The sequence below is a fragment of the Genypterus blacodes genome, unplaced genomic scaffold (assembly GCF_046128005.1).
Source record: "Genypterus blacodes isolate CSIRO-AG114 ecotype Tasmania unplaced genomic scaffold, CSIRO-AGI_Gbla_v1 ptg000032l_1, whole genome shotgun sequence".
Classification (NCBI taxonomy): Eukaryota; Metazoa; Chordata; class Actinopteri; order Ophidiiformes; family Ophidiidae; genus Genypterus; species Genypterus blacodes.
In genome coordinates this window covers 4406866-4434458 of record NW_027466845.1, presented here as the reverse complement: position 1 = coordinate 4434458, position 27593 = coordinate 4406866, and the positions used below count along the sequence as shown (strand labels likewise).

Here is a 27593-nt window from a genome sequence, read left to right as displayed (position 1 = left end):
TACATTGAAACAGCTTCACAAAGCTTTGTTCTGTCGTTACCGCTTTCAACAACACAATCTGCAGCAAACAAATCTAGGATGCCGAGCAAAGATGACCTGATTTCAGACGTTCCTGGGGACGTCCCTGTCTCATCTCAGTGGCACGTGCCTGGAACACCTCCGTGTCCAGCTGGCGTCCTCATTTGATGCCAAAACAACCACAGCCGACTCATTTCAATGCAACAGGGAAGCGGTTTTACTCCAAGCTCCCTCCCGACGTCTGTGAAGGACTGGGGGCACCCTGCTGAGGAAAACTCATCTTCATGACCACAGGTAAGAGCTGGAACACAGAACAACCAGTAAACAAAGGATATGATCCCACAAAATAATAACCTCTTTGTTTTTGAATCCAGAGCCGCTGCTGTTTGCCTGTAATAGTGCAGGTGCGACCTCAGGGGCCGAGTCACCCAACGCCACAGTGGTTACCGTAGTCGTGCACCCTCATCTGGTGGACCCGGGTACTTACATAGACGGTTCAGTCCAGAAGTGAAAGGTCAGGAACGAGCCCAAGTATTTACATCGTTGCAATTTTAGTGTAGGAGGCGACATGGAGCCGTGAGTCTGAGGATCTATTGCTTCCCGGGCTGGGACGTTCCGGGCAGGTTTTGTTCGTTCGGATGAGGAAATTCGTCTTGATCTCACATTTGTCACATCGGACACAATGTCGGCTGGACAATCACAACACTGGAAAAACCTCATTCATCCTCAATCGGTTCCTGGCGGCTGTTGGAAAAAACTTCAGGCACAAAAGACTAAAAAGCGATTATCCACAGAACGCGTCCAGAGGGGCGGAGTGTAGAGGGCCAAGCAGGAGGTGAAGCTGGACTGCACGGGCAGGAGATCCCATATATATGTTGGTCGAGACGACGCTGTCAAAATGAGAGAGGAAGATTAGTACCTTTCAGGATCAACAAGGTTAACTAACCCAGTGGAGTTTGTGTGTATCTGCGTCGGTACATTTGTCCGTGTTGCTCTCAGGCAGGGGAGGACACTGCAGTTGTAGCTCATCAGTGCTGCTTGCATAATAATAATCCTGGACAACATTAATATTCAGCCCCCGTAGCGAGATGAGGCTAATAATAGCATCTTTTACTCAAGCAACATGAATATTTAGAAGTCAGTATCCAGAATAATCCTCACTCGTTATTTGCTCGATCGCTCACTTTGCTCTCTTTTCTTCTGTTACGCTTGAGTTTGATGTTTAACGCCGGAAATAATCTGTAACTGTAAGAAAGATAAAGACCATAATGTATCAGAGACGCCATTAAAAATAACATAATGAAAGTGGACGTTTATGGAGCTTGCTTGAAGACAACAGATGCTTGAGACCAGTCTGCCCATTGTTGCTCACTATTTGGCAACAATGCTGAGACGTGACTGACGTGTCCTCTCGCTGCCTTCTGCCCATTTGGAAACACTGAGCTCATTAGTTTGCACCGGTTGAGTCCGAGGGGGAAGATGCATCATTTGTGTGTGTATTAATTAGAGCAAATGCAGCACGGTGTACTACAGTGACCTGCAAAACACACAGCGCTAACAAATGGATCAAATACTGCGACAACAATGTGGAAGTCTAGACGTCTGTAGCCAATAGGGAGGAAGAAGAGCAGGCAAAAAACTGTATAAGGCCGTTTTCCCTGTGATGTCATTGGTCATGTGACACGTTCTTCATGTGGCCAATGTGAGCTTACCTCCTGCTGAGTCACTGTAATAGTTTAGATGGAAGTCTCTACAATGTCCCGACGAGGAAGACGAAGGAGGCTGAGAGGAAGAATTTTCAGACGCAGTTGAATGCGAGCTTCACTTTTTTTTTCCACAATCAAACAATATAAAGTCCAATGGCAGGTGACCACCTTTCAATTTTGTGGGGCAGAGTGGAGCACAAAACGCTTTGTGACATCAACTGCAGAACAATCATAACAAGAAAGAGCAGACGAGCAGCTCTGAGGACGTGGAGCCGGCTTTGAACCCTGACACGGTCAAAGCGGCAACGCTACTATTTGACAAGATGATTAAAGGCCCTTTGTTGTACTCAGAGGTACATCAGGAATCCACAAGCATGTCTGTGCAATCAGAGCATCTTTCTCAACAATGTCTGCCTCAAAAGCTGAGAAGAAGAGGCGTGATCTCACCTTGGCCTTGGACACTAACACCCCTTTGCTCTCCTCCTCTTCTGTCCTCCTGCCGTCCTTCCGACTGTCCATCGATGTCAAGGAGTGGTGTCCCCACGGTGTATGGAGGCCCGTCCCCATGTGCCTTGTCCGCTTAGTCCTCCTCCTCCTCCCCCGTGGTCCTTGTCCGACTCCGGCTGGCTCTGGGCGCGCTCGGGCTTGGGGTTGGGCGTGCAGGGCGGGTCGGGCTGCTGCACCGACATGGTCCGCCGCAGGTGCGTGCGCTTGCACAGGAAGTCGGGCTTCGCCGAGAGGCCGAACGAGCCTTTCCTCAAGACCATGCGGACCGAGGAGGATTTCTTGGGTCTGGCTCGGTGCCCGAACTGAAGTGTGGAGAGGTGGGCGGCGTAGCCGTCACTCAGGAACTGAAAACACGGGGGGAAAGTCAGACAGAAACATTGTCATGAACATGAAAGATGTTTGGCAGAAAATGAAAAGTGTTAAAGGACACAAATGAAAGCTGAAACTACCTGGCACTGATTCTGATACTTCTTGGAAGGTCTGCCCACGATATAAATCTGTGTGGGACTGAGGCCCAGCATGTTGTAAACAGAGATGTCCTTCATAGAGCCGTAGGCAGAGTTGATCTTAATGTGACACTGGTGAGAGAGGAAGATGGAGATGAGAGGCATGTGGCGTCTTCAGGCTGTGGGCTCAAAGATGTGTAACTTAACCGAAAGAGGCATTACTCTGCCAGGGAGGAACAAGGGACAAAAGCTAATAGGAAAGATTATCCGCAGAGATAATGTCAGGATGGACAGTTTGTCCCCGTACCTCTTGCACCAGGTTCCTGAGGAAGATGGTCTTCTGCCGCAGGGGATCGTGAACGAGGCCTTCGGAAAAGAAGATCATCCCGTGGGGGAAGTTGTGCTGCGAGAGCCACGACACCACTCGCTGCTTCTGCATGTCGGGCCGGCCTGTGATGTAGATGATCAGGTAGCCCAGGTCCTGCCAGTGCCTGCATGCAGAGGACATCACACGTAAAGAGGTGACAACATGAAGGAACTGTGCCACGTCCCAGTGTGCATACATGCATACACACTCTGAAAGCTACTAACATCAAGTTGTACGTTTATCTGGACAGACATACATAATGTTCACCAGAAAGCATTTTGAAAGCTCTGGAGGTTGTCAGGGAAAATAGCACCTGAGGAAAATTGATATTTACTCCACGTTAGAGTCACACAACACTTTTCTGTACGTGTCCGTGAATCCCAGAAGAGGCATTTAGCTTTTATCTTTGTTCTGTTGAAGAAGTAGCACTTGGGATTTCAAAGGCCTTCCATTCTATCCATAGATAGAAAAAGAAGAAAGGATTGTTGGAGTTTTGAGCGAGAAAGAGAGAAGCCGAAGCTGAAGCCAGACGCCACAGAGAGTTACAAGAGGCTGCAGTCAAAGCCGGTCCACCCTCCATCACCAGAGGCTTCAAAGGTTAGAGCACGGAACAATGTAGGTTTGATCACTCACACACATTATTCATGCCCGGAAAGTTTCACAGAGGCTGCTGTAACCACCGAAATGTGTCCAAGGATTGATTTTCTTCCACTAAATCCACTAAAGCGTCAGGAGAAAGCAGCTAAGTACACTCAAGTACACACCTAAGTACCATTTTGATGTAATAGCTACTCAACTTCACTATTCCACTTTGTGAGCTGAATCTTCACTTGTTCGTTGGTGGTCCTTCCTACTTCTCTGTGCATATGCAGCTTTACTTCACTCGTATCGCTGGTTTCATTTATTTTAGCAGAAAAATCTGAAAGCAGAAGTTTGACTTTTAGAGGAACGTTTCTCACTGTGATATTACTCATCTAAAGGTTTTCACTTCCTCATAAAGTACTGAACATGAAGGCACTGGGTCAGTCAGAACGCTCAGCGCTGAACCAGGAAAGGAAGTAAAACATTTTCGTGGTTGCAAACTTGAAAATTCCTGAAAAGCTCAGACGTGATGCAAATTTCTTACTCTCACCCTAACCTTAACCCTAACACACACACACACACACACACACACACACACACACATTACCTGACGACATCCACAGCCCCGGGGCGGACCTTGGGGTCGCTGCCCATGATGGAGACGCTTGCGGCGAAGGAGCCGTCGATGCTGAACACCACACACTCCATCCCGCGAGGCAGCACAGTCAGGTAGCCCTCCGCACTGGTCTGATCGCCCCTAGGAAGGGAGAGAGAGAGAGAGAGAGAGAGAGAGAGAGAGAGAGATAAAGGTCAGTTTGTCGAGACGCACGCAAACATGAGTAAAGGCCAGGCAAACACGGACGCTGCTGGTGGGGGTTCTAAGTTTGGATGCTTACTTGACCACCATTTTGATGGGGTAGACTCCCAGGGAGAGCTTCTTGCTCTTGGGGATGGTGTACGTCACCCTGCCGCTGCTGTTGGTCACCTCGGTGTCAAAGTGCACCCAGCGGTTGGACTGAGGCTGCGTCATCAGGAGGACGTCCACCTGAGAAACAAGTCAAGGCGAGAGCTTCAGGAAGATCAGACCTGTGAAATTATGTTTTAGAGTCTCAGGATTCGGGCTTTAAACACTTAATGTGCGAATGTTGGTGCCGATACCTTTTCTCCGGTTAGAGTAACCATGTCCAGGGGCCCGTACATGAAACGGCCCACCAGAGTCTGCGGCCCCTCCTCGGTGGCGATGACGTCGTTCACCCTGTGATTGGCAGTGACGTTCTACACACACACATAAAGAACACAGTGAAAATGGCCGCATGCGTCTCTCTGCTCTCCGTCCTGACCCGTCTGTCTAAAAAGCCCCTCGAACCGCACGAAGGAAGATTGCTGAAATTTCTCTCTCCTTTGATGTGGAGTGTTTCCAAGATGTCTGCGCTCAGTGATCATTCTGTGAAGTACGCCCTGTGGGACTTGAGCGAGCGAGCCTGCGAGTTAACTCACTTATTAAGCTTCCTCGGTGCTGCTCTGCCCTCTCACTGCTTCCTCCCAGCGAGCGAGGCGAATACCTCCGAGCGAGCCAGGGGGAGGAAAGACGCAAATCCCCAAATCTGCTCTGGCTGAGGTGTCTGCATTTTAATGGGATATTATTATGATGAATGATTCCGTTGTGGGCCGGCCTGAAAGACGTTTTAAGGTCTTTCCTGCCAACATGAAATGCTTTTCTGTTCACCTTTCTTATTTAATCCTGGGATTAATCTGCAACACCCTCCCCTCCCCCCGCAGTCAGACCTCCACTGCTGCTCTCATGTTGGGGTTACACACACATACACACACACACACGCACCAGTGGTCACTCCCCAACAGCAAACTGGACTTTTCCTCCCGGAACACTTTCCTTTTGCGGTTGCTGAGCTGGAGATTGAGTCAGCGTACAGCAGCCATAACTCTCTTCCTGTCTCTTTGAAGCCAAGGTTGCTCCCCTTTCATCGAAAAAACATGTCACTCGGTTGAGGCTAAGCACGAGAGAGACGACGTTGAATAGAAAACTCACACAGATTCAAATACGGGTGCGTTTCCATGGTAGGTGGCTCTATATATAGCTCCAGTTGCTAAAATTCTTCAGAGGACGGCGTATAAAAAGCAGCAGCTTGATTGTCTGCAGGGCTCAGATGGATCAAACTATTATTCGGATCTGCAGGCGTCAGCACTCCAAGGTGAGTGTGTGGGCGTCTTTGAAGGAATAAGAGCAGCAGATCATCAGCGGCACAACGCTGAGGCACTACAGCGTCAGGCATTAATGACGGCGAGGGAGTGCAAGGCCAGAGCGGCACGGCGGCACGGGTGGCGTTGAAAGGTTCTATTTTGATTTTGTCTGTAGGCAGAATTTGTGGAGTGAGCATGAGCACCTTAGAGATACCTAAACACTCACAGAGTCTAACTTTGAGTGTCTACAGAGGAGAGCGGGACACGACTCAACACAGTATAGTCACCCTCAGTTTGACATGTGTCCTCTTCCGGAGCCATTTCTCTCGTGGGCTGGAGGGAGAGAATGGAGCCGAGTCTAAGTGATCCGCTTGCTGGGTCTGCAGGCAGTCACATCGCATCAGCTGTAAACACACACACACACAGTGATTTCAAGCAGATTTGATGAAAATCGCTCATAAAAACCATCGACCCAAACTCATGAACCACACGTTTATTAGCTGCCTGATGCTGTGGCTAACATTCCTTATGTCCTTAAATCCTTAAGACATATTCCAGGGACACATCTGAAGACCGGATCATGTCCATTCAGATTTTGAAGCAAACTAAAGAATCATGTTCAGATTTGTCAAGGTCATTATATACAGCACATATATGAATTTAGTATGCAGATCAGAACTGATGTATTTATTACCAATTAAGGTTGTCAAATTGTTATTAAGGCAAATCAGGACGGTTTATTTGCCAATTAAGACCTCAGCAGAGGAGGAAATTGCTTAATATAAGGTCCTCTTGTGGTGAGGACACATAGAATATGTTTCCATTAATAGAAAGTGAAGAGGAAATTATGATAATGAACAGATTTTCACTCTATTATTCTTTTTCCAAATTATTTCCATCTGTTTTGCTTGTGAAAAGACTTAAATAGTGATAAAGAACCTCATTATTAGAAGTTAGTGGTGGCTCTTTTCCAGTCTGAGCAAAAGTTTCCACAGCATTTCTCTGCTAATTAAAAAAGGATTTGTCTGGTAATTATACAGAGGGCGCTTCTAGCAGCTCCTCTGCCAGAGGGGATGAGGATAGAGGTCACAAACCTGCCGGAGAACAAACGCTGCGACGTCAGTGGACTCCCAGTAGGAGGCATGAAAGAGGTGAGGCAGAGCCACCGTGGGGAAGGCGGTGAGGACGTCAGGGCAGTACAGAGCAAAGTCCAACCGCTTTGAGCCCCACCAGCTGTTGGACACTGAAGCACACACAGCAAGCAAGTTCATGATGAAACCTTCCAGCTGCGAATCCTCACAAATCTGTGTTTATCGATCCATTGGAGAGAACAGAACTAATGAGACAGCGATGTCTCAGCCTCCGTTTCCCTCCCACTCACTGTTAGCGATAGCGCTGCCCAGCTGACCCATCGAGCAGTTGGACTTTTCGCTCTCCACACTGGTAAGGCTGGACCGCCGGCCTCCTCCTCCTCCCGCTTCTTCTCCTCCTCCTCCTCCCTCAGAGTTGGTCTCAGAGGAGGGCTGCGATGCCATCAATCCGGGATCCTGCTCACTTTCCAGAAACACATCCGGGTGACCTTGAATACTCTCCGCTAGAGAGGAGGAGGGAGGAAGTAGAAGGGAAACGCTTTGATCACAGAGCGACTGATCTCTCAGCATCTTTAAATCGATGTGGTTACACTGCCTAATCACACCTTCCTTACTGTGTATTGACTTGTTTTGTATCTTATTGGAATTCTATGAGGAGCGTTAATCAGGAGTCCAATGACAGAGGCTAATTGTACTCTGTGGGGAGGATCCAACTGTGAATGGATCAGAAGCATCTTGTTCTCAGTTCCTACTAACAAACAGAATACTTCATCAATCTGGCCTCTCTCCTGTAATAACACCGTGTAATAATGAGACCAGAGACCTGCGTTCACCACACATAATGATCTCAGAACCCAGAAGTGCCACATTTCATTTGTCTACTGGCTCGTTTACCTGAACTCTACAACAGTTTCCAGGGAGAAAAGCAAACTCACTTGGAACATAACACAACCTTCACCTCACAATAACACATAAAGCAGCTGTGCGGCGACACGGCAAACGATACGTCTCCCACAGTTACCTTTGTGTGTGTGGCGGAAAATCACAAAGCAGGAGCTGCTCTACATTTCCGACTCATCCTGCACTTATGACGACTGCATCATGACGTACCTCTCTTGGTCAATACACTGCTTGTTCTTGAAGATGATAGAATCCCTGCCAAGTCTGCATTCAATTCAACTTTACTTAAAGAAACCCAACATTCCCCCATGAGATGCCCTCAACTCGTCTCACTCCTGCCACTTTATACAGCGGAGAGCTTTTCATTCTGTTACCAAGGCTCCTGTGCTGCTGTAGATACGGTATGAATCATGACTGAATGAACCTGCACAGGGAAATGTTGACTACAGAGAAGCAAAAGAGGGGTTACAGGTTATATGCCATTGTATACACACGCATGTATGTAACCATTAACTAGGGATTCCTTTGCATTAAGAGCCATTTTCATCCCTGTAAAAGAGAATCCTAAGGAGCTTCTCCTCATCACACCGGGATCAGGGCGCTCCATTAAGCACAGCGTGTGTGTGGCTGCGTGGGCGTGTGGGTTCACTCTTTGTATGCATCTGTACGTGCAGCACGGCTTTGCACTGCTGTGTCTGCGCTAAACGACTGTCTGCCGATGCAACATTGGAAGAGGAGTGATCCATACCGCAGAGTGGAGACGTGCTGCTGCTGTGTTTGTAATTACTGCCTGTCACCATATTGTTAGCAAGTACACACACATATACTCATTCATATTTAAGGTCCGTACGTGTTGTACTGACATAAAATAGGATAGTTGTGTTGCCAGTTGTGTATGGACACCTAAGTGATGTAACCTTTACATTTGTATGTATGTCATAAGCCAGGACTCAGTGTGCACATGAGCCCACATGTGTATCGTTTCATTTGCTGACCCTCAGTTAATGTGTGTGGAGGTGCTGTAATGTGGAGCAGGAGCAACGAGTGGAGCAGACATGACAGCAAAATCGCCTGGTTGCTTCCAGATACGTCGGACATCAGACACAATTCAACATGCTGGAGCAACAGCTGTTCATGTTACACTGGCAGACTGTTTTAAAATGTGTTTGTGATCAACACGAATGGTATCTCAGTCTGCTCAGTTAAGTAATCAGTTCATTTAAATGCTGAAATGATTTCTGATTTCTCGCCCGTCCTCCCTGAAGCATTTGGCTCTCTGAGAGTTGAGGCGTACTTTCCTTATTTCAGGTTCATTTGCTTTCATACCTGAGGAAGCAGCACGCGGTGCGGCTCATACATATGCATGCCGGCTTTCATTTGAATTGAAATTTCGTGTAGCGAGACGCAGTGTTTGCTATTTAAGTCTGGCTGGGAGAGAAACCTGCAACCACAGGGGTCACATCCCTGCAAAGAACTGTTTGCTCTGAAACCATTTCCTGTGTTTACATGACTTATACTCGGATCGAATCGTAGCTTTGGCATTGTGGACCTCACTCCCCCCTGCCTGCATGCAATAATAACATCCTGAGGTTCAACTTAGTATCGTTTGGTACAAATGTGGATCCCATTATTAGCCAGAGCAGCCATTGGGTTTGTGAGGTATTTAAACTTCCATTTGCTTTCTGCTGGGCTGCACATTGATCCGCAGGTCGATGGCGGTTGGCATTAACAGCAGCCTGAGCAAACACTGAGGAACATCCAGGCTGAGTCAGAAAGAAATACCACATAGTCGTATGATTTGAGATCATCTAACCTGATGGTAATGGCATCTGACACATGATTGATGGCAGAAAGAGGTCACAGGTGGGGAGGATTGAAAGAACTTTTGATTGAGTATTTATGTCACTGTAAATAAAACTACTGGGGGTAGAATCTTTGCTGTTTTTGTCTTAATCATTGTGAGGCGAGATCAGAGGCCGCGTTCTCAGGCACAAGGGAGCCCGAGTCTTTTTTTAACAGCACGTTAAATAATTTGACTACTTGGTGAGTAGGCAGTTGCATGCACGCTCTCACACACATGCACACACACCCACCCACCCACGCAATTACACCCAGAAATCTATCATTAATGAATCCGGCAGCACACAGGAGATTTATCCTCTTTCAGTTTCTGGAATGTAGAGCAGTGAAAGGGAGGAAGGGGGAGAGAGAGAGAGAGAGAGAGAGAGAGAGAGAGAGAGAGAGAGAGAGGGAGAGAGAGATTATTCTGGGGGGGGGGGGGGGGGGGGGGGGGGGGGAGAAAGGGCCCTCACTGTGACACACATATATGCCACAATGTGCACGATTTCAAAAGCAGCATTGGAGAGAGGCAGCACTCAAACTGCAGGAGAAAGCAGGAAAGCTACATGGCAACAAGGAGAAAAGGAGGAAGGCCACTGTGACGGTGCCTGACAGAGGGAGAGTGAGAGGAGTCAGCTGTGAAGCCCTGAAAGCCTAAACCTGAAGAACTCTCAGCACAAAGACTCCAACGCTCCGTCCTCTCACTAACAAAAAAACAAAGAACCGGTTGACAGCGGAGGAAAAGCAACAACAACGGCAGGATTGTTCTGTGCCCTTGAAACGTCTTTGGAACAAAAATAGAAGCAGAGAGACTTCTCAACTCCAAACTACTCCGAGCTTAGCAAAATACGCTGCAGTGCCACTCGTAATGTGATCGATACTGAAACAGATGATTATTATTCCATGTGCAATTCCTCTCTTGAACGATCATATTTCCCTTTGGACCAGAGCTGGAAATCAATAGGAAAAGGGATTCGTTCCTTTGATATTGATGCAATTCATCATGATAAAAGCGACGCCGCTGATGCATCTCCCTGTCAGAGACGCCGCCCCTCCCACTCCCCCACCCCCCTAGGAGCCTTCATAACAACTGAAGATGCACGTGTGTGTTCACAGTGTGCGTGTGTTTCTGATTGTGCGAATGGTTTTTATATTTAGCATGTCATTTGACAGCTTCTAAGCCAAATCAGTGGGATGGGGGGTTTAGGTTCATAATTAAACCCCAGTAAAGCTGCAGTGGATGTGCTGCGGCTGCTTTCACACTCCATCACCTTTGTCAGCGCTGAGCATCCTGCTTTGTGACTGGCACATTAGATTAATAAATCAAGGCTTGAAGCGTTCTGTTGTTTTCCACGTAAAGGTCACAAATCAGCAGAACATGAAAGAGTATTTATGTCTTTCTTGTCGCAACAGAAACAAATGAATGAGGTGAATCTAATGAGATGGATGTGGATGTTGGCTGTTGTTGGCTATGCCCATATCTGATGACTGCAGGTCACATTCAAGTGTGTTTATTTATCACTATCCCACGATGCCGAATCTCTCCATCTAAGCCTCGTGCTCACAGGCTGTTAGCACAAGTGATCAGTCCTTGTCCTGCTTTCTGTCAGGAAGGTAGGCGTGTGGAGAGCCAGAGGAGAGAGGCGATGTGTCATAACTGCTGTTTAGAGGGAGCCTTTATGTCCCAAAAGTGGGCTAAAAACATACTTCAAATAAATCAGCAGCTCATTAAGAGCTGGGCCGGCACAGCCCAGGCCTCCGGGGGATTACAGCAGAGCCGTGCCGCCTCTGCCACACTCGGGTCTCGCAAACTGTGCCTGATCCTCAGACAGAGGTAGGCTGGAGGTGCTGCTCCTCTACCCGAGGACGTGTAATTACTTCAAAGTTCCAAGCCCCAAGCAGGCAGGACTTAGCTCCTCTGTCTGTGCAGCAAAGTCAAACAGCCTCGCGAGCATTTGTGCCTGTGTCGCTGAAAATCCACATTACGAAGTCAAACAACGCCTCTACCCACTGAGCTTTGGCCCCACCACTTTGAATTCCCCAAAGGTTTCACATCAGCTTTGAAATGCAAAATGCAAAAGGTTATTAATACGACAGGATACCAAGCAGGGAACACATCACCTGATGAAATATTCAACACGGACAGGAGCTGCTCTCGTAACTCTCTTGCACTGCTAAATTGATTTAAAATGGCAAATAGCTTCTCTTACCAATGAGCATCGAGCGCCCGTCCCCTAGAGGGTAACGTTGGTAGCGTGGCACGGCGAACGGCGGCAGCTTGTGGAAGACGGCCTGCAGCAGCGGCTCCAGTCTGGAGGCTGAAGGGTCCGACGGGTAGAACAGGTTGAAGATTTGAGAGCAGGCGGGGTGGAGATGCTTCACTGAGGGTCAAAGAACATGTGTGTGTGTGTGTGTTAGGTTACGCATCTTCTGAATCAGGAATATACATGGAGAAGGATACAAACCACTTTAGAAGGTCATTTAAGGCAGATAGATGTACAGTTGATGGTAAGCACAACAGTTCTAAATGTAAATAAGAGTCTCACCTTGGACAGAAGGGACGACGGTGTGTCTCATGGCCAGGACCAGGCCCAGTGGACAACCGAGCAGGAAACAGTCGGTCACCTCGAAGTCAAACCGTCCCGGGTTCAACAGCAAACTGCTGTTGCTGCTGCCGCGCACCTCCACACTCTCTTTCATCAAACTGCAGACACACAAAGGGAAGGGTAGAACAGAGAGAGTTAGAGTTGAACTGAACATCTGACAGAATCGGTTTACTACGAGTTTACTCAACAGTTTCATTCTTTTATTTCAAAGCAAAGCAGAGCAAGTTGAAACGAAATGTCAAGAATGAGAGGTGCACGCCGAAACCCAGAAGAAGGCAAATGTCTCGGTCTCCACACAGACGAGTCAATAAGTCTTTGGCTGTTTCCTGATTCAATTACAGGTTGGCTCAATGCAGTAGACTGGAGTGGTTGTCTGTGCCGAGCCTTTATGACTCAGCCCCCTGCGCGGCTTCTCACCCACCATGCGTCACACTTAAGCCCCTTTCGGGCTGTTTGAACAGCTGAGCCTGCCTCCAGCGTGACCTGACGGGGTCGCCAGCAGCCAACGTCTCCTCCATTAAGTCCTGCGCCGGGACAAGGATTAACCAACGCTCCACACAGGTTAAGTAGCAGAATAAAGGCTCTGACTGCCGACCTCTTCCATCTCCCTTTCACTCTTCTGTCTCTTACTCCTTCATTATTCTATCTAACATATCATCCATGTGAGGGTCTGTCTGTCTGAACGCCTGTCTGCTTGTCCTTAAACACATCTTGAGGACGTTCTGTGGCTGTTTGAAGGCCTGGCTGTCGCTGCTGTTCTGCTCAAATCAGTAAAGTTTCATTTTCAACACCTGCCTGAGTCTCTCTCCAGTGTTGTACAGATCAGTGAATCGCATCTCTTAAGCTTCAACATTTCAGAGAACATTTTCCTGACTTAATGAGGCAAAAGACAAAACTTTCCAACGCTCAAAAGGCACATCATGAATTTTTCAGAGCACTTCAGATCAAACAGATTTCCAACCACTGATGATGATTATCCCTTTAATCTTTTAAGCCTGGTTGAGTAGTTTTATTACTATTCATTCAAACATCAGTGGCATTAGTTGAAGACAAACAGACACACGGACAGATTGGAGATGTAACAGGATGAGTGCAGGCTCCACAGTGTTTATGGGGAACAGGGTGATGTCCATCTGAACATATGGTCTCAGGGGCATTTTCCATGTAGAGCAAAAGCAGATCAAAGAGCACAGGGAAGATCCGACACAGTGTGGAGGAGAGGTAGACACCAATCTCAGAGGCCGCTGTGATAAGTGGGACGATGTCTGCGAGAAGGAGATTCTATAAGATCGCTCCAAGACTGGGAATGTCCACTGGAAAGCACCAGGGAGGGGGGGGGGGGGGAAGAAGAACACTGAGTTCTTCAGCGTGTGTGTTACCCGTGTGTGTATAGTTGTTGTGTTAGAAGGTGTCATTTGGAGTGCCGGTGCTTGAAGTGAGCTAACTTTGGCAGCTGCTCACCCTTCATGTTCACCTGCAGTGCCCGGGCTCCCACAGATGAGCTATTTATAGACCAGCACAGACACAGACAGACAGGCAGGGCGGTCTAGCTGCAAACACTGACTGTCTCATTTCCACAAAAACCTGGACGAGGACTGAAGGGTCAGAACATCGACCTCTGACACCCAACATTACTGTGAAGGAAACTCTGACACATTTATCCCACAACCGTCTATCTGCATGTATGTTGGATGGAGATGCAGGTTCAGCATCTCATGGTTCAGGAGATCTGAGTGAAAGGGGATTAAATCCTGCGATGGATGTAGTGTGTTGTGTTCCACCTGGAGAACAAGCTGTGCTGCCCCGTCAGCGACGAGTCTCCGTCGTACGAGTCGCTCTGCTTGCGGCTGAGCGGCGGCGCGTCCTGGCCGTGTCCTTCGTTGGGGGCGGAGATATCGATGTTGCTCTTGCTCAGCCGTTTGCTGGAGCTCAGGCCCAGGCTTCCCTCCGCCCGCGCTCCGGAGTTATCCTGAGTTAAAGGAGAAAAATTGAGGAGCGTGGAGCCTCGCGCGTGTGTGTGTGTGTGTGTGTGTGTGTGTGTGTGTGTGTGTGTGTGTGTGTGTGTGTGTGTGTGTATGTGTGTTCTCAATCACCCACAACATTGGCTCCGCTAGGAAATCACACACAATCAGATGGCAGTTAATGCCCTCCCCCGGGTGAGAGAGAGACGCTCTGTGCTGACAGGAGCGTTTGGCTGAGACTGAAACTGATTTGAGTGCCAAAGGGGAAGAAGACAGCAGAGTGGGGATCACGCCTCGACTTATCAAGTGAAATAGACAAGGAGGCTCAGCACAAGTGTCGACATGTAACATGTACGGCTACAGGTCTCTTGAAACAGTGATTCAGAACCCCATGAAGAAGAGTCATGCAGGCAAAACCCAAGAAAATAAAAAAAGGCTTCATGAAAGGATTTCTGATGTGCACATAAACGGCACAACCAAGAGTCAAGCTGTCAAATGTTGAGGCTGAGGCGCGACGGGGTTGCACTTGTGGTGTTTTGGTGACACGTGGTGCACCCCGGGGTGTGCAGGGAACTGGACAGGTTTTGATTATCATACATTATCAGTGTTTGTGTGAGGGGGCTTGGTAACAGTCAGGGCCAATCACAAACCGCTACCGTCTCCTGGCGTCTGCACCTCTGTCTCCCTAAGAAGAGAACGTCACCTCTGTCAAAGCAGCACAGAGGGGACGAGTGCAAGAAAGCGGCTGCATACACTCACAAATCAACATAATGGTGGAGTTTATTACTGGAAATAATAGTGTCTTTTGCTAGTTTCAGGTCATAATATGAAATTAAACAAACACAATTACAGAGCGAGTCATAAATCTGCTCTACCGCGTCGGTTTAGCCATTAAAGCGGTGCGTGTGTGTGTGTGTGTGTGTCGCCTTCCACTCCATATACACCACACAACAACCAGCAATCAGCCGCCATGAAACACACACACACACACCTGCTGACCATTAACCCTCACCTGCAGACTAATCAATCACACCTCTCACACACAATTTGGATTGAGCTTATTTCTTGCACCACTGTTCCGATTAGAAATGAAATTAGAGGTATAAAGGTAGGATATTTTCCTCGAAACGTGGTGCAGTATCATAAAATACAAACTAAACAACAGCAGACGTACGGCTGGCGAGCAGCAGGGGGTCAAGGACGTCACTGATGTCGCACATTTGCACGCTTGTCGTAATTAACTCCACTAATGAACACCAGGTTCAACACAGGCGCCTAATCTTGCATAAAATCTAAAAATGTTACCGCCGTTCTGTTCCAATTTTCCATAAAACCTTTTTTTACGGCCCGGTGCGGCGGGGTTGTCACGGTAACGGCGGGGCTCCTACCTTCAGGCTCTCGGTGCTGTTGTTCTTGCTGCTGCTGTTGTTGGGGCTGCCGGGCCGCTGCTGGTTGCTGAAGCACAGCGCGTCGAAGCACAGCACCCCGCCCACGCAGTCGCCCATCAGGCACACCTGCTCCAAAAAAACCACATGGGACTTAAGAAGAAGTGTTTCCATATGGGTGAACACAACAACAACAACGACCACCACTAGAAACGCCACAAATCCTCACAATAACGCACAAAGCCCAAACTCAAAGTTAGAAAGAGGAACAGGAGCAGGAATGGATTGATTCAGATCTACAGAGAAGATTCAGATGTGAAGTTGTTCCTGTTGAACACACCTGGGATGATTGTTCCGTTCCCCCAGAAGAGGCTGAGAGACGACGCGTTCTCCATAAAATGTGTTGAGTCTCACAAATAAAATACAAACCTGAGGCAACAAGGTATAAATCGCCTTTCCTGCTTTTTGAAGGGCCTCGTTTCCTTCGTATCTGTGTGGAAACGGTAGTGTTCACGGGAATCAAACACACACACACTGTCACATCTGGCAGTATGCAGGGACTAAACCTCACGTCCGGTGCAGCACAATGTTCCCACCTATCACCTGTTTATCCATAATAGCCACAAACTAATCAATGATGAAGGGGTAATCATCTTGAATGTGATGTTTCTGTCGATACCTAGCGGCCAATCAGGCTCCTCTTCATCTCTGGTTCCAATCATGGGTCATCAAAGCCCGTGGAAGGCGCCCAGAGGTTTTGATTGAAAAACACATTTTCTTTCGCTCATTTGTCGGCCGCTCTGCCACGTAACTCGCTGTTCCATCTTTTTAATTAAGTTTAGTACACTGGGCGCGATCGAAGCTAAGCGAGTGGAGGCTGTTTACCGCCATTAAATTCTACTTAATGGCGACGCGTCTCTTCACGCCGCACGGCCAAATTGTAAAGCACCGCCAGGCTCCCTGTTGGTGCCTATGGGGGAGACGGTGTGTGTGGAGCTGCTTAAACAGGGAAGAGCTGCAGGCCACACATTACCGATAACTCCAAGGCCATTTTTACAGCCTTTGACAATCATTGACTTCACAACAGCCCACTACTCCAATGTGAGAGTGAGATTAGACTCCTCTCCCGTCCTCTCATCTCCTCTCCTGCCTTACCTGACCGGCGAAAGCCTGGCCGTCCTCCGACTGCAGGAAGCTGTGGTACACCAGGTTGGCTCGGGCAATGACGGTGGCCACAGCGTCCTGGTATCGCGGCGAGGCGATGGCGAGGAGGGGCAGCGCGGCCAGGGGAAGGTGGTCCACGCTGCTGGACACACAGCTCTCATCGTAGCTGTACGGGTTCAGGCTGCCACAGGGAGGAAGGAAGGAAGGAAGAAATTCAGTTAAAATGATGATCATCGGTTTGTAACAAAGAGTAGCTTCAACATAAACAGAGGTTAGAGAAGAGAATAGACCTCTGAGTGTGTGTGTGTGTGTGTGTGTGTGTGTGTGTCTGTGTCTGTGTGTGTGTGTGTCACAGAACCATTGTGCATAATCCGTACGGAGTCGGCGGCGTTTCTCTTTGACACTGTGGGGAAACACTGAGGGATCGTGTTTCTCCACGCTCTCTGCCGCCATCCATCAGTTGCTCATTACAGGAGCTGACCAGAGGTGGCACGGCGAGGCTGAGATATGTCTGTCGCCATGGCCACCTCACCTCACGGGCCGGGAGCTGTGAGCCGGCGCAGAACCCCTGACCCGAAAATCCCTGTCCACCGAGATTTATGAGGAAAGGCTTTGATCATCACAAACCGCTGCGTTTAGGGGAAATTTTGGTCGCAGTGTTTCATTTTTGATCTTCTTTCATGAAAACAAAGTACGAATTTAACGTCATTAGAGCCAAGCTGTTTGTTGCCATGGTTACATTCCTCTGACAGGAATCAGAGCACGTGTAGCGTCTATGCTGTGTATTGCAGAGGAGCTACACACAAACTCATTGTTGTGCACACACATTTCATCCTGAGCACCTGAACGCCTCAGTGATCGGGTTTGACAGAAGCCACTGCTTTCTGTATTTGGGAGTTTTATTGGAAAGTTTTTGCTCCGTCAGGGAAATGCTCGTGTTTGTGGCTGTGTTAACGCTGGCTGAGTTACTGTGCGTCACTTCACTCCATTACAGTAAAGGTCAAACAAACTGAAACCTTCCATCCTGTCACCGAGACGCAGCTGCAGCTTTCTTTACCATCACTAACTTCAAAGATCATTTTAAAAAGCAAGAAATGGAGTCTGAAATTCAGCCGTAGGGTTTGATTCTGAACACACACACACACACACACACACATACACACACACGATTCCCCCTGAAATGTTGACTCATACTGGTTGAACCTTTTTACTTCATTGCCTACATGAGTGTGTGAGCTGTGTTGTTTCAATTCCAACATTCATGATTTCAAATATCACATTTAACTGTTTAGTGTCGCTGTAGCTGTTTTGTGTGCGTCAGGCATTATCTGGGAAAAGCCTGTTTGGAGGAGACATCGCACACAAACGCACTGCCAGCATCACAATCCACATTATGACACAGTTAATCTGACAATTCCTGCCTTTATCACTCATAAAGCCTCGGAATCAAATCTGCTTCTTGGAACCAAACCCGACAGTCCCTTTAGCGGAGCTGACACGGGTCCTGCTGGGCCTCTGCTCCGACCTCAGCAACCCGGGATGTTCACAGAAATATCAAGCGGGCACAGGTGAGGGACAAAAGCAAAACATAAATGCCACTTTGCCGGTCAGAGCCACTGTGTGCTGCAGAGCGTCACCAGAACAGAGCCTGCAGCTGGAAATCCATAGATGCACCTCTCTCTCTCTCTCTCTCTCTCTCTCTCCCTCTCTCTCTCTCTCTCTCTCTCTCTCTCTCTCTCTCTCTCTCCTCTCTCTCTCTCTCTCTCTCTCTCTCTCTCCCTCTCTCTCTCTCTCTCTCTCTCTCTCTCTCTCTCTCTCTCTCTAATCCAATGCATTTAAGATAGGTTTAAAGCAACCAACATTACAATACGATCGACGTGAATACAATGTGATTCAATGCGCGGCAAAAAAGAGGAGCGAAACTTTTTGTTGTCATATTGCAGCTGATTCTGCGAGCACATCAATTGAAGTGTAATTTCAGAAATGGGCTGTTCCACATGTTCGGGGTGAAGCGCGCTGCATGGAGCTGTAATTACATCACCGGCTGGAGCAAACGCGCCCAGATCCTTTATTGAGGACGCGGCTCTGACTCCTTGGTGGGGGAATAACAGAGATAACGCCAGAATATGTCATAAATAATGCAATCATGATTATGCTCTATCAGCTGCATTTTCTTTTTCTATTAATGCGACAGCAGTAACACACAAGGAGATGGACACATGGACGGATCTCTGATGATCTGGGAAAATTGTGGGTTTAAATCAGAATACTCCACAATTACAAGAGTAACTTTGTCATTAAAGTTGTGAAGTGATTAATACTTGATTTAAATGTTCTGTTCTAGTCTATTTTTGGTGTGTGTTTGTTATTAAAGCCTGCACTCTCCACCTCTCAGCTGCGTTCTGTGGTCTCTGCTGAAGCTCCTTGAGTTAAAGCTCAAACTCGTCCATCCACAGCAGTTCCACTCATGATCGAGACCCCTCGGGACTGCTTGGTATGAATGAGAGGGGGTGGGCGAGGGGAGCTAATCCCCAGGATGTGACGGATGTGATGCCGTCATCACACCCAAGACGTGTTGAGACCGTGTGCTGCTGTCCTCCATTGCAGCTGTTTGAGGTTGAGGGGGATCCCACACTGTGACCCGACTGCAATGCAGCACGGGAAGAAAAACAGAACCAAACTAAACAGGAGGACTCTTCACTCGTGTTCCGCTTGATCTGTACAGCACAATTATTAACATAACAACCGGAGCGGCGAGGTGTAATATTCACCCCGGGCAGCTCGAGCACACTCAAAATGCGAAAAGCAAACGACTTGATATTCAAGCACAGTGGAAGCAAACGCCACAGGGTCGCTTCATCTGACTCTACATCTGACTTCCTCGTTCACCAGCTGGCGGCTCATTGAGTTTTGGAACCTGGCATGAGGATCTCCTCATGCCAGAGTCAGCCATGGCGTCTGTTCACACATGGAGTTTGATTAGTTCGTCGCCTTTACAAGGTTTGATTCTGCCGTTTCTAAGTAACGGCTGTACGTTCATAAAGACACGCCGCAGAGATGAAAAGGCTCCCCAGTAAAACCGGCGGAACCGATAAGCACATCGACTCACATGTGGCGGCCATGTTGGATCCGGCAGCGAGGCCTATTTAGCCTCAAGGGCCGAGTTAATTGTCGGTTAATTAATGAAGAAATTGAAAATCAAACCGTGACTCAACAGGCGAGCCGATCCATTAGTGTGAACTTTACAACCTCGATCTGCAGAGTCGCCACCATTGCACATGAGTTACGACACATATGGACATGTGTTTAACTGCTATTACTGTTAAAACTTAGATTCTACTGCAAAGTCTTCATCTTCACGTGTTGAAATTGGCACAAATTGAAGTATCAGCCCCACATGATGCAGTTGTAAATGTGTCTATTCACACATGCAAATGTCTAAACCCCACGTAAGTCACCTGCAAATGAACTCCCTCAGCGGTTGCACGCTACTCGCACTGCCACGTGATGCATCATGTATATGCAGAGAGCGTCTTACTCGCACTTTGGCTTCAATCACAGCGTAGACAAATAATCAAAGACCTGAGCGTCTCTAATCACAGCCAGCCAGGGCTTTGGATGGATGGCTCTATACTGACACACACCACTGACCTTCATCTTGTTTCATTGTTGTTGGCAGCTCTTCCTATTTCTCCCAGACGTGTTTTAGAGAAACAGAGCTGGAACGTTTCACCACTGAGCTGAGATGAACTCCTACATGGATTTAACTTTGAATGTGAAAAAGTCTAAAAACAACACCTAAGTTTGTATGCTGAACTAATTTTCCAGAGAGAGAGAAACTTATAATACTGAGGTCACATAAACACACACATACAATCACACACACACACACACACACTAGCAACAACAACAACAACAATCTCTCAGCGGGAACACGAAAACATTAGAGTTGAAATTCCAAACATGCAGCTCCTCCAAAGAGACTCAACAAGACGCGAAGACACAATCAACACCTGCTCAAACAAACAGCTCAACCGCTGTCGGCTCCATTATTTGACTTGCAAAATTAGCCGATTGATTATTCCATCGCTTGTCAACATTATTCGCACGCAGCAGCAGCGACGTCTCACTGGAGAAAAAAAGGGATCGGATAATGAGCTGTTTGTTCAGAGTGTGTGTGTGGCTGTGAATGAGTGTGATTCTGAGTGTGTGCAGATCAAACTTCCAGAAGGACTGCAGGCCGTTCAATGATCCTGATTAATGTGAGTCAATCATTACGACCTGAATCCCGCCGGCGTGTCACAACCTCTAATCTAAATAAACCTCCACTCTTTTTCCTGTGACTTATTGAGGAACATTGTGTATTTACTGTCGGATGATTACATTACATTACATTACATTACATTACATTACATTACATTACGAGCATTTGGCAGACGCTTTTATCCAAAGCGACTTACATTACATTACAGTACCACCCTACGCAGAGGGGGGAGCAATTGAGAGTTCGGTGCCTTGCTCAGGGGCACCTTGGCAGGGACTCGAACCGATGACCCTCCAGTTCCCAAGCGGAAGCTCTACCCACTGAGCCACTGCCTCCCCACACTGCAAGATAGACACATAATACCATTCACAGTGGGTGATGTTTTACAGGATGTGGAGGTGATGAAGACAAAGGTTGTAAGACGGATCAAATGGCTGCATTATGTCCGCGGGGGAACGTCAGCGCCAATCTGAATGGCAGCAGAAGTCATCAAAGGATGTGAGTCACCGGCACACAAAAGCACTCACTTATCTCATTCAAGTCTCACAGCTCTCATTAAAGAAGTGTTTTAAAAAGAGGAGAGATTGAGGTTCTGAGGACTCGCTGAGGTGTCGTACAAGTGTAATTCTTCCCAAGGACGCATGCTATATGTGTAACTGGGCCGCAGCCGTCGTGCCACTGAGCCACGACGCCGTTCCTGCAAGTTCATCAGCCGGAATCTTCTAGAAACAACGCCAACGCCCGGGGAATCCTTGGGGCGAAATCAAAACTGCCCCTGGTAATTACTCCCGAGCGAGATGTGTGCCCGAGTCTTCCTCTTCTTCCAGATGATGAAGAGATCCATTAACAGCAGCCTCTTCATTTCTTAGCCGCAGCAGGGAGGAGGAAGATAAGGCGCAGAGAGACGATTACACCTCAAATCAGCCTCATCTGAAGCAGCATAACCTTGAGATCAACTCGATTACCCAACCTCCCCTCAAACACACACACACACATACACACACACTCTTGCCTCACGTCTTTCATTTTCAGAAACCTCAGATTCCTGCTTAATTGCTCTCTCCGTTTCTTAATGGCTGCACACCGTGAACACAATTAACATGAGCTGCTGCTGCTGCTGCTGCCCTGCGTCCAGTCTCCATTAGGCAGAGGAAGAGGAGGAGGAAGAGGAGGCTGAAGAAGTCGTCCCTCGCTGCTCACCGCCAGAATAATGAGTCTCTGCCTCCCCGGCTGGGGTCACAAGGCTGTGTGCACAGACAAACTGGACTTCCTCCTTCTCCTCTTCCTCCTCTCCCAGCAGACCGTTGACATGAATCAATCAAAAAAGGAAACAGCATTGAGTTGCATTTTAATGTCATCTCATTAAGATCCGATTAGCTTTTTGGATAGTTGAGACAGGGGCTGTGTGTGTGTGTGTGTGTGTGTGTGTGTGTGTGAGAGGAAATGAATTTAGTCACTGCTGCTGTTTCTATGGTGAAGACGGAGCGTTCCAGATCAGTATTTTGTGTGTGTGCGTGCGTTTTCGCTCTAAACGTGTGTGTTGTCTTGACACCCAGCACATAGCCAGGTCCCTTCATTAGCAGGCAGAGCCCATAATGAGAGCTCTGAGCTCCGAGCCCCTCGCAGCGCCGCGGGCCACACACACACACACACACACACACACACACACACACACACACACACACACACACACACACACACACACACACACACATACACACATACACACACACACACACACACACACACACACACACACACACACACACACACACACGCGCGCACACACACGCACACAGGCTCACGTGTCCGCTCCGTGCGAGGACATCCTTCATCCTTCACGGGGCATTATCCTGCGGCAACGTTTCCAAAGTGCTTTGTTTATGTGAAACTTTTTCTCTGAGGCGCAAAGAGGTTCTGCCACCTTCGCTCCGTGGGTGTGATTTTCAACCAAGCTGTTACCCAGTATGACAGTAAATTAGCCACGGCGCAGCAATTTATCTCCACGCGGCCGCCTCATCCTCTGATGTTTATGTTGGCACACAAATAAATGAGGCTTGGCGCCCCCACGACGCCCGACGCCATCCCGTCATCACGGCAAACGCTGACGAAGAGTGGAGTGTTTGTCGGTGCCTGAGCCCACGTGAGAGCCCACTGGCTGGACATATTGTGAGTGTGTGTGTATGTGCAGGACAAGTGAGCTTGGACTAATTAGAGCTGAGGCACCAAAACAACATTCACTCCTCATTGTTCTCTGTAGGTTTTCAATATAATTAGTGCAGTTTAGTAGTTTGGCTCAAATTCGAGTAAAAATGGCCAAATGCCTGAAAAAAACAAACAAACAAACAACAACAACAAACATGTCTAGTGAATCAACCCTGGAAATTCAATTGTATCTTTCCCGTCTGGATCAGGATTCTTCTCGTGAACGAAGCTGAAGCTCTTGGACTCGTTGGTTGTCAAGCAAACCTCAGCCAGGCTCCAAACTAAAGGCGCACAAAAAAACAGAAAGTCTTCATTTGCTTATTATTGGAAAATATAAACCCAGCCAAATCCTAATTAGACACTTGAAGGGGAAATAAACAAAGCTGCACCTGTGGCACTTGTAACAATAACTCAATCCTCAACCCCATTTCTGTTTGAATACTTAATCTGTGGACATGCTGAAGCCGCACAGACATCCAACAGCAACAGGACATGTTTCTACCCCCAGACACTTATTCTCTCTTGCTGGCGTCCATCATAAAGCCTGACATGACAGAAGCCTTCAGTCCTGCCACACGCGTTCTCACAGCCGCGCTGATCGGTGACAAATTCAAACAATGACGTCGCCGGCGTGGAAACGCTAAGCACCGAAAGCTAAGTGCGGCTGTCAGAGATCAAACTGCTGAACGCTGGCAAACGCGGAATTAAAATCATTGAGCTTCAGTGAATAAGTAGATTAAAGTAAAGTAAAATAGATTTCAACTCCCCCCGAAAACACGACAGGTCTCAAACTGACTCAGAGAATCACGGAAAAACATTCTGCATAAAGTTTAATATCATTTCCCAGCAGCGGCAGGTCATCACTGAGGGCCCGCCGTCACATCTACGCTTTAACATCCACTTATAAAGCAAACACGTCCTGAATGCAAAGTGCACCTCACTAATTGGCCACAGAGATCGTCGGGGACATTACATCCACCAGCCTTCAGGTGGCCGCACTCATTAATGCCATTTGCGGTTGTTAGCATGCGTTCGTTGTAATCCGGTGGCCTTAAGGACTTTCAGCAGAGAATTAACAATTAAAAGCAGTCGTGAAAGGTTATCAGCTAAATATTCCACATGGCAACGTAAGGCCGCAGAAATGTCATTAGTATGCTAATGTGTTGCACTTTGCGTTTCAGGGTTGCTGGTCAATCAGCAGTCGTTTCTGCATTAGCCTCGGTTAGCTCTGCCACTCTGGCATAAAGGCCACCAGTGATCTGAATACATTCATATAAAGGTAGAATAGTAAGATAGAAAAAAGTCCAAATCTTTACTTAGCATATAGGTTTCACTTCCTGTTGTATTTAAAAGCAACAAACTGCATTGAAGGTCATTTTAGTTGTAGGCTCGTCTGTGGTTTAAAGGAAAAAAGGAGCTTAGAATCCTGTGATTTGTTTTTAAAGGACTTGAAACCAGGTCCTTATTAATCACTGCTCAAAAATGGCCGCAGCACAATCTGGACTCCTTGTCTTTGTTTGTTTTGCCACTTCTCCAAGTGGCTTCGTCGGTTCAGAGACGTGTGGGTAAAGGTGCAAGCGTCTCTCCCCGTGAGTTTGGCCCTCCCACTGTTTAAATGAGAACATAATTGCAGAAACAGAGTCCCTGTTCTTGATTACATCATCAGGCACAGGATGGCTCAGTCCACAGGGCAACACACACACACACACACACACACACACACATGCAGGCCAAGAAACTACGAGCTACCAGCACCAGAATGTCTATTTTTTAGAGGGCAGAGAGGACAGACAGACAGTTTGAGGGGTAAAAGAGGGCGTTTATGTGATGAATGGTCGTTCAAATTGCCGTCCCATCACCAGTTACCCGGCTTTTCCCCCAAACTTGCCGCATCATCTTGGAGCTGAGGTAATTGTAACGTAATCTAACAGCGGGCCAGCTGCTGCCTCACAGTGATAAGCATCAGTGCCAAGAAGAGCAGAATGAGCAATCGTCTCCAATCTAACCTCCCATCTCTCCACACAGAGAACTGATCTGAGTCTCTACTGAAACCAAAACACAAAATCTTTCATCATTTGAAAACTTGAAGCATTATCGCAAAAGAAAATCACAGAGAATTAACTGGGTGTCATGGAAACGGCAGCTTCCAATGTGTCAGTGTGATGGGCGGCGCTCACTTGGAGACCAGGGAGAAGGCCTCGGCACACACGGCCGGGCACGGCACAAGCTTGATCATCACGTGTTCGGCGGCCGCTTGGAAATGCGCCCGCGTCACCTTCTCCAGCACGGATGACAGCGTGGACACGTCGCCCGCCTTGGAGCTGGGGTCTCCGCCCGCCGTGTCCAGGATGTTGCCGCCGTGCACCACCAGTAGCAACACGTGGGTCTTGCATTTAGTCTGGAAAGGTGGTGGAGGAAGAGAGAGACTTAGAGGACGAACTCAAACAGGTGAAAGCTGGCGAGGAAAAAAGGCGCTTTGGCTGCAAAACAAGCCAGAATCATAGATCTGCACACACACTGTCTGCTATGATCCTACCTCAATGTCCTCCAGCCCGTCGATGCTGGTCTGCGGGGGACAGCGTGGGCCACCCAGCCGGTACAGACTCTCTGTAGGGGGTTAGAGAGCAGGTGAGAACAAAGACACACAGACAGAAAGAGTAAAGTGGCAGCTGGAGCTTCTTCAATCACAAACTCTGAAAACAGAAGCCTCAATGGATATCGATTAGTAAATTTGATCCATAGTGCTAATGCCTCTTCATTTGTCTCCATTCACACTCCACACTGGGCGTCTGGCTCTGTGTGCCTTTGGCCTCAAATGGCATCGGCGTAAGATTTGAGAGTCAATACCCAGAGTAAACAGCAGGAGAGCCGTGGCATCGTCTGCTCCAGCATCTCCTGCCATCTCACGTAATTGGATTCTGTCTCGTCAGATGCGAGGGAACAATGCACGTCTTTGTCATCGTGGTCGGGACAGAACGTACAGGGATGGAGTCATTTCTCCTGCCAACTGTGTGGACTGGAAGTGTGTGTACGGTATATGACAGGAACCTGAGCCGAACTCCCAACCTTGCCGGAAGCCTCAACACACTGCGTCATCTCTCTCCCACCCCACACGTATTGTCTCTTTGTGTGCCTGTGTGTGTGTGTGTGTGTCCTGGCTGGAGGCGTGGCCCCGGCGCTGTGATGCCTCTGTGTTTATTTGGCCTCTTCTTCTGGGACTGGCTGTCATGGGAGGCTCTTCCCAGACTCACGCTCTGTCAGCTCTGTTCTCCTCAGCCCCCTGCCCACAGCCCAGCCTGCCTGCCTGCCTGCCTGCCTGCCTGCCTGTCTGCCTGAAACCAAAGCTCGGGGGGGAAAGGAACACACAACGCTATTTTGGTCTCAGAAAACAGGAAATGAACGGAGGGTGATTTTCCTTTTTCCAAGAAGACAGAATTTCAGTTAGAAAACATTCAGATAGGAACACGTGAAAGATGAAAGATGTGCCATAAGTATGCGGACACCTTATGATCTGCATTACAAAGCTCTCATTTCATTTACACCTGTTGTTGCTGTTAGATAGGATTGCGTTCTGCTTGCTTTGTCTTTGTCACACATTTAATTTCTCCTCTGCAGTGCATCTCTGGAAACAACTTTGCATTAGTCTGCTATGGATCGGCTATGAAAGCACGATAATGACTTTAAGAGGGTTGTCAGCATCTTAACATAACGCTGGAGGCTTGTATCATTTCGCTGTCTGATCATTCCCACTAAAAAGGCCCCTGAAACTCAAAGCGACAGTGGCAAAAAGCCGAAATAGGTTTCATTAGGACCTCACAGGCACATTGATCAGGCTGATGGAGTGAAGTGTTGGTTTTCATACATTCTACAATATAAAGCACACAGTAGGAAATGCTTGAATCATCTACAAATCAAAGCATCTTCACTTTCTTATCCCTGATGTTTGAAACTAAAACGGAATTGATGTTATGAGCTTGTTACGATCCTCAGCACTCTAACACGTAGAGACAAAGCTCAAGGATCATGACTCAGTATTTCATGATGAGATCAATTCTGTAAATAAACAGAATAGGAACGTATGGTATCGCTGTTTATACTCTAACTCACACAGAGCACTGAGGTGTAAAGTGAACAGGCTCTCAGTCTGACAGCATCAGGTCTGCTATCAGTCCGTCACTCCTAACAGAGTCCAGCTCACCTCATCATGTGTGTGAGTGGTGGCCATGCTGGGCTTCTCCTACACTCCACTATAAGTAAGATGTCTGTGATATCCAAGCAAACCCACACAATCACTTTGCAGTTGTGCAGCTCAGGTATAAACCAGCTTCCTGCTGTTATAGGGGCCATTTCCTC

The 27593-nt window shown here is 47.9% G+C and overlaps 1 protein-coding gene across 1 annotated transcript in view; it reads right to left on the bottom strand.

Annotated features, from left to right (window-relative positions):
• Positions 1-393: 393 nt before the first annotated feature.
• pitpnm3 (PITPNM family member 3) overlaps positions 394-27593 on the bottom strand; it is a 55544-nt gene continuing 28344 nt past the window's right edge. The window contains exons 4-20 of the mRNA XM_076146523.1: positions 25777-25847; positions 25418-25638; positions 16763-16952; positions 15611-15736; positions 14043-14230; positions 12202-12359; positions 11866-12036; positions 7207-7419; positions 6920-7068; positions 6113-6229; positions 4785-4901; positions 4523-4671; positions 4234-4383; positions 2985-3168; positions 2681-2809; positions 2172-2575; positions 394-908 (exon numbers count right to left, since the gene is read on the bottom strand). Of these exons, the coding sequence (XP_076002638.1) occupies positions 2249-2575; positions 2681-2809; positions 2985-3168; positions 4234-4383; positions 4523-4671; positions 4785-4901; positions 6113-6229; positions 6920-7068; positions 7207-7419; positions 11866-12036; positions 12202-12359; positions 14043-14230; positions 15611-15736; positions 16763-16952; positions 25418-25638; positions 25777-25847 (2660 nt within the window). The 3' untranslated portion in view covers positions 394-908; positions 2172-2248. The remainder of the gene's footprint in view (positions 909-2171; positions 2576-2680; positions 2810-2984; positions 3169-4233; positions 4384-4522; positions 4672-4784; positions 4902-6112; positions 6230-6919; positions 7069-7206; positions 7420-11865; positions 12037-12201; positions 12360-14042; positions 14231-15610; positions 15737-16762; positions 16953-25417; positions 25639-25776; positions 25848-27593) is intronic.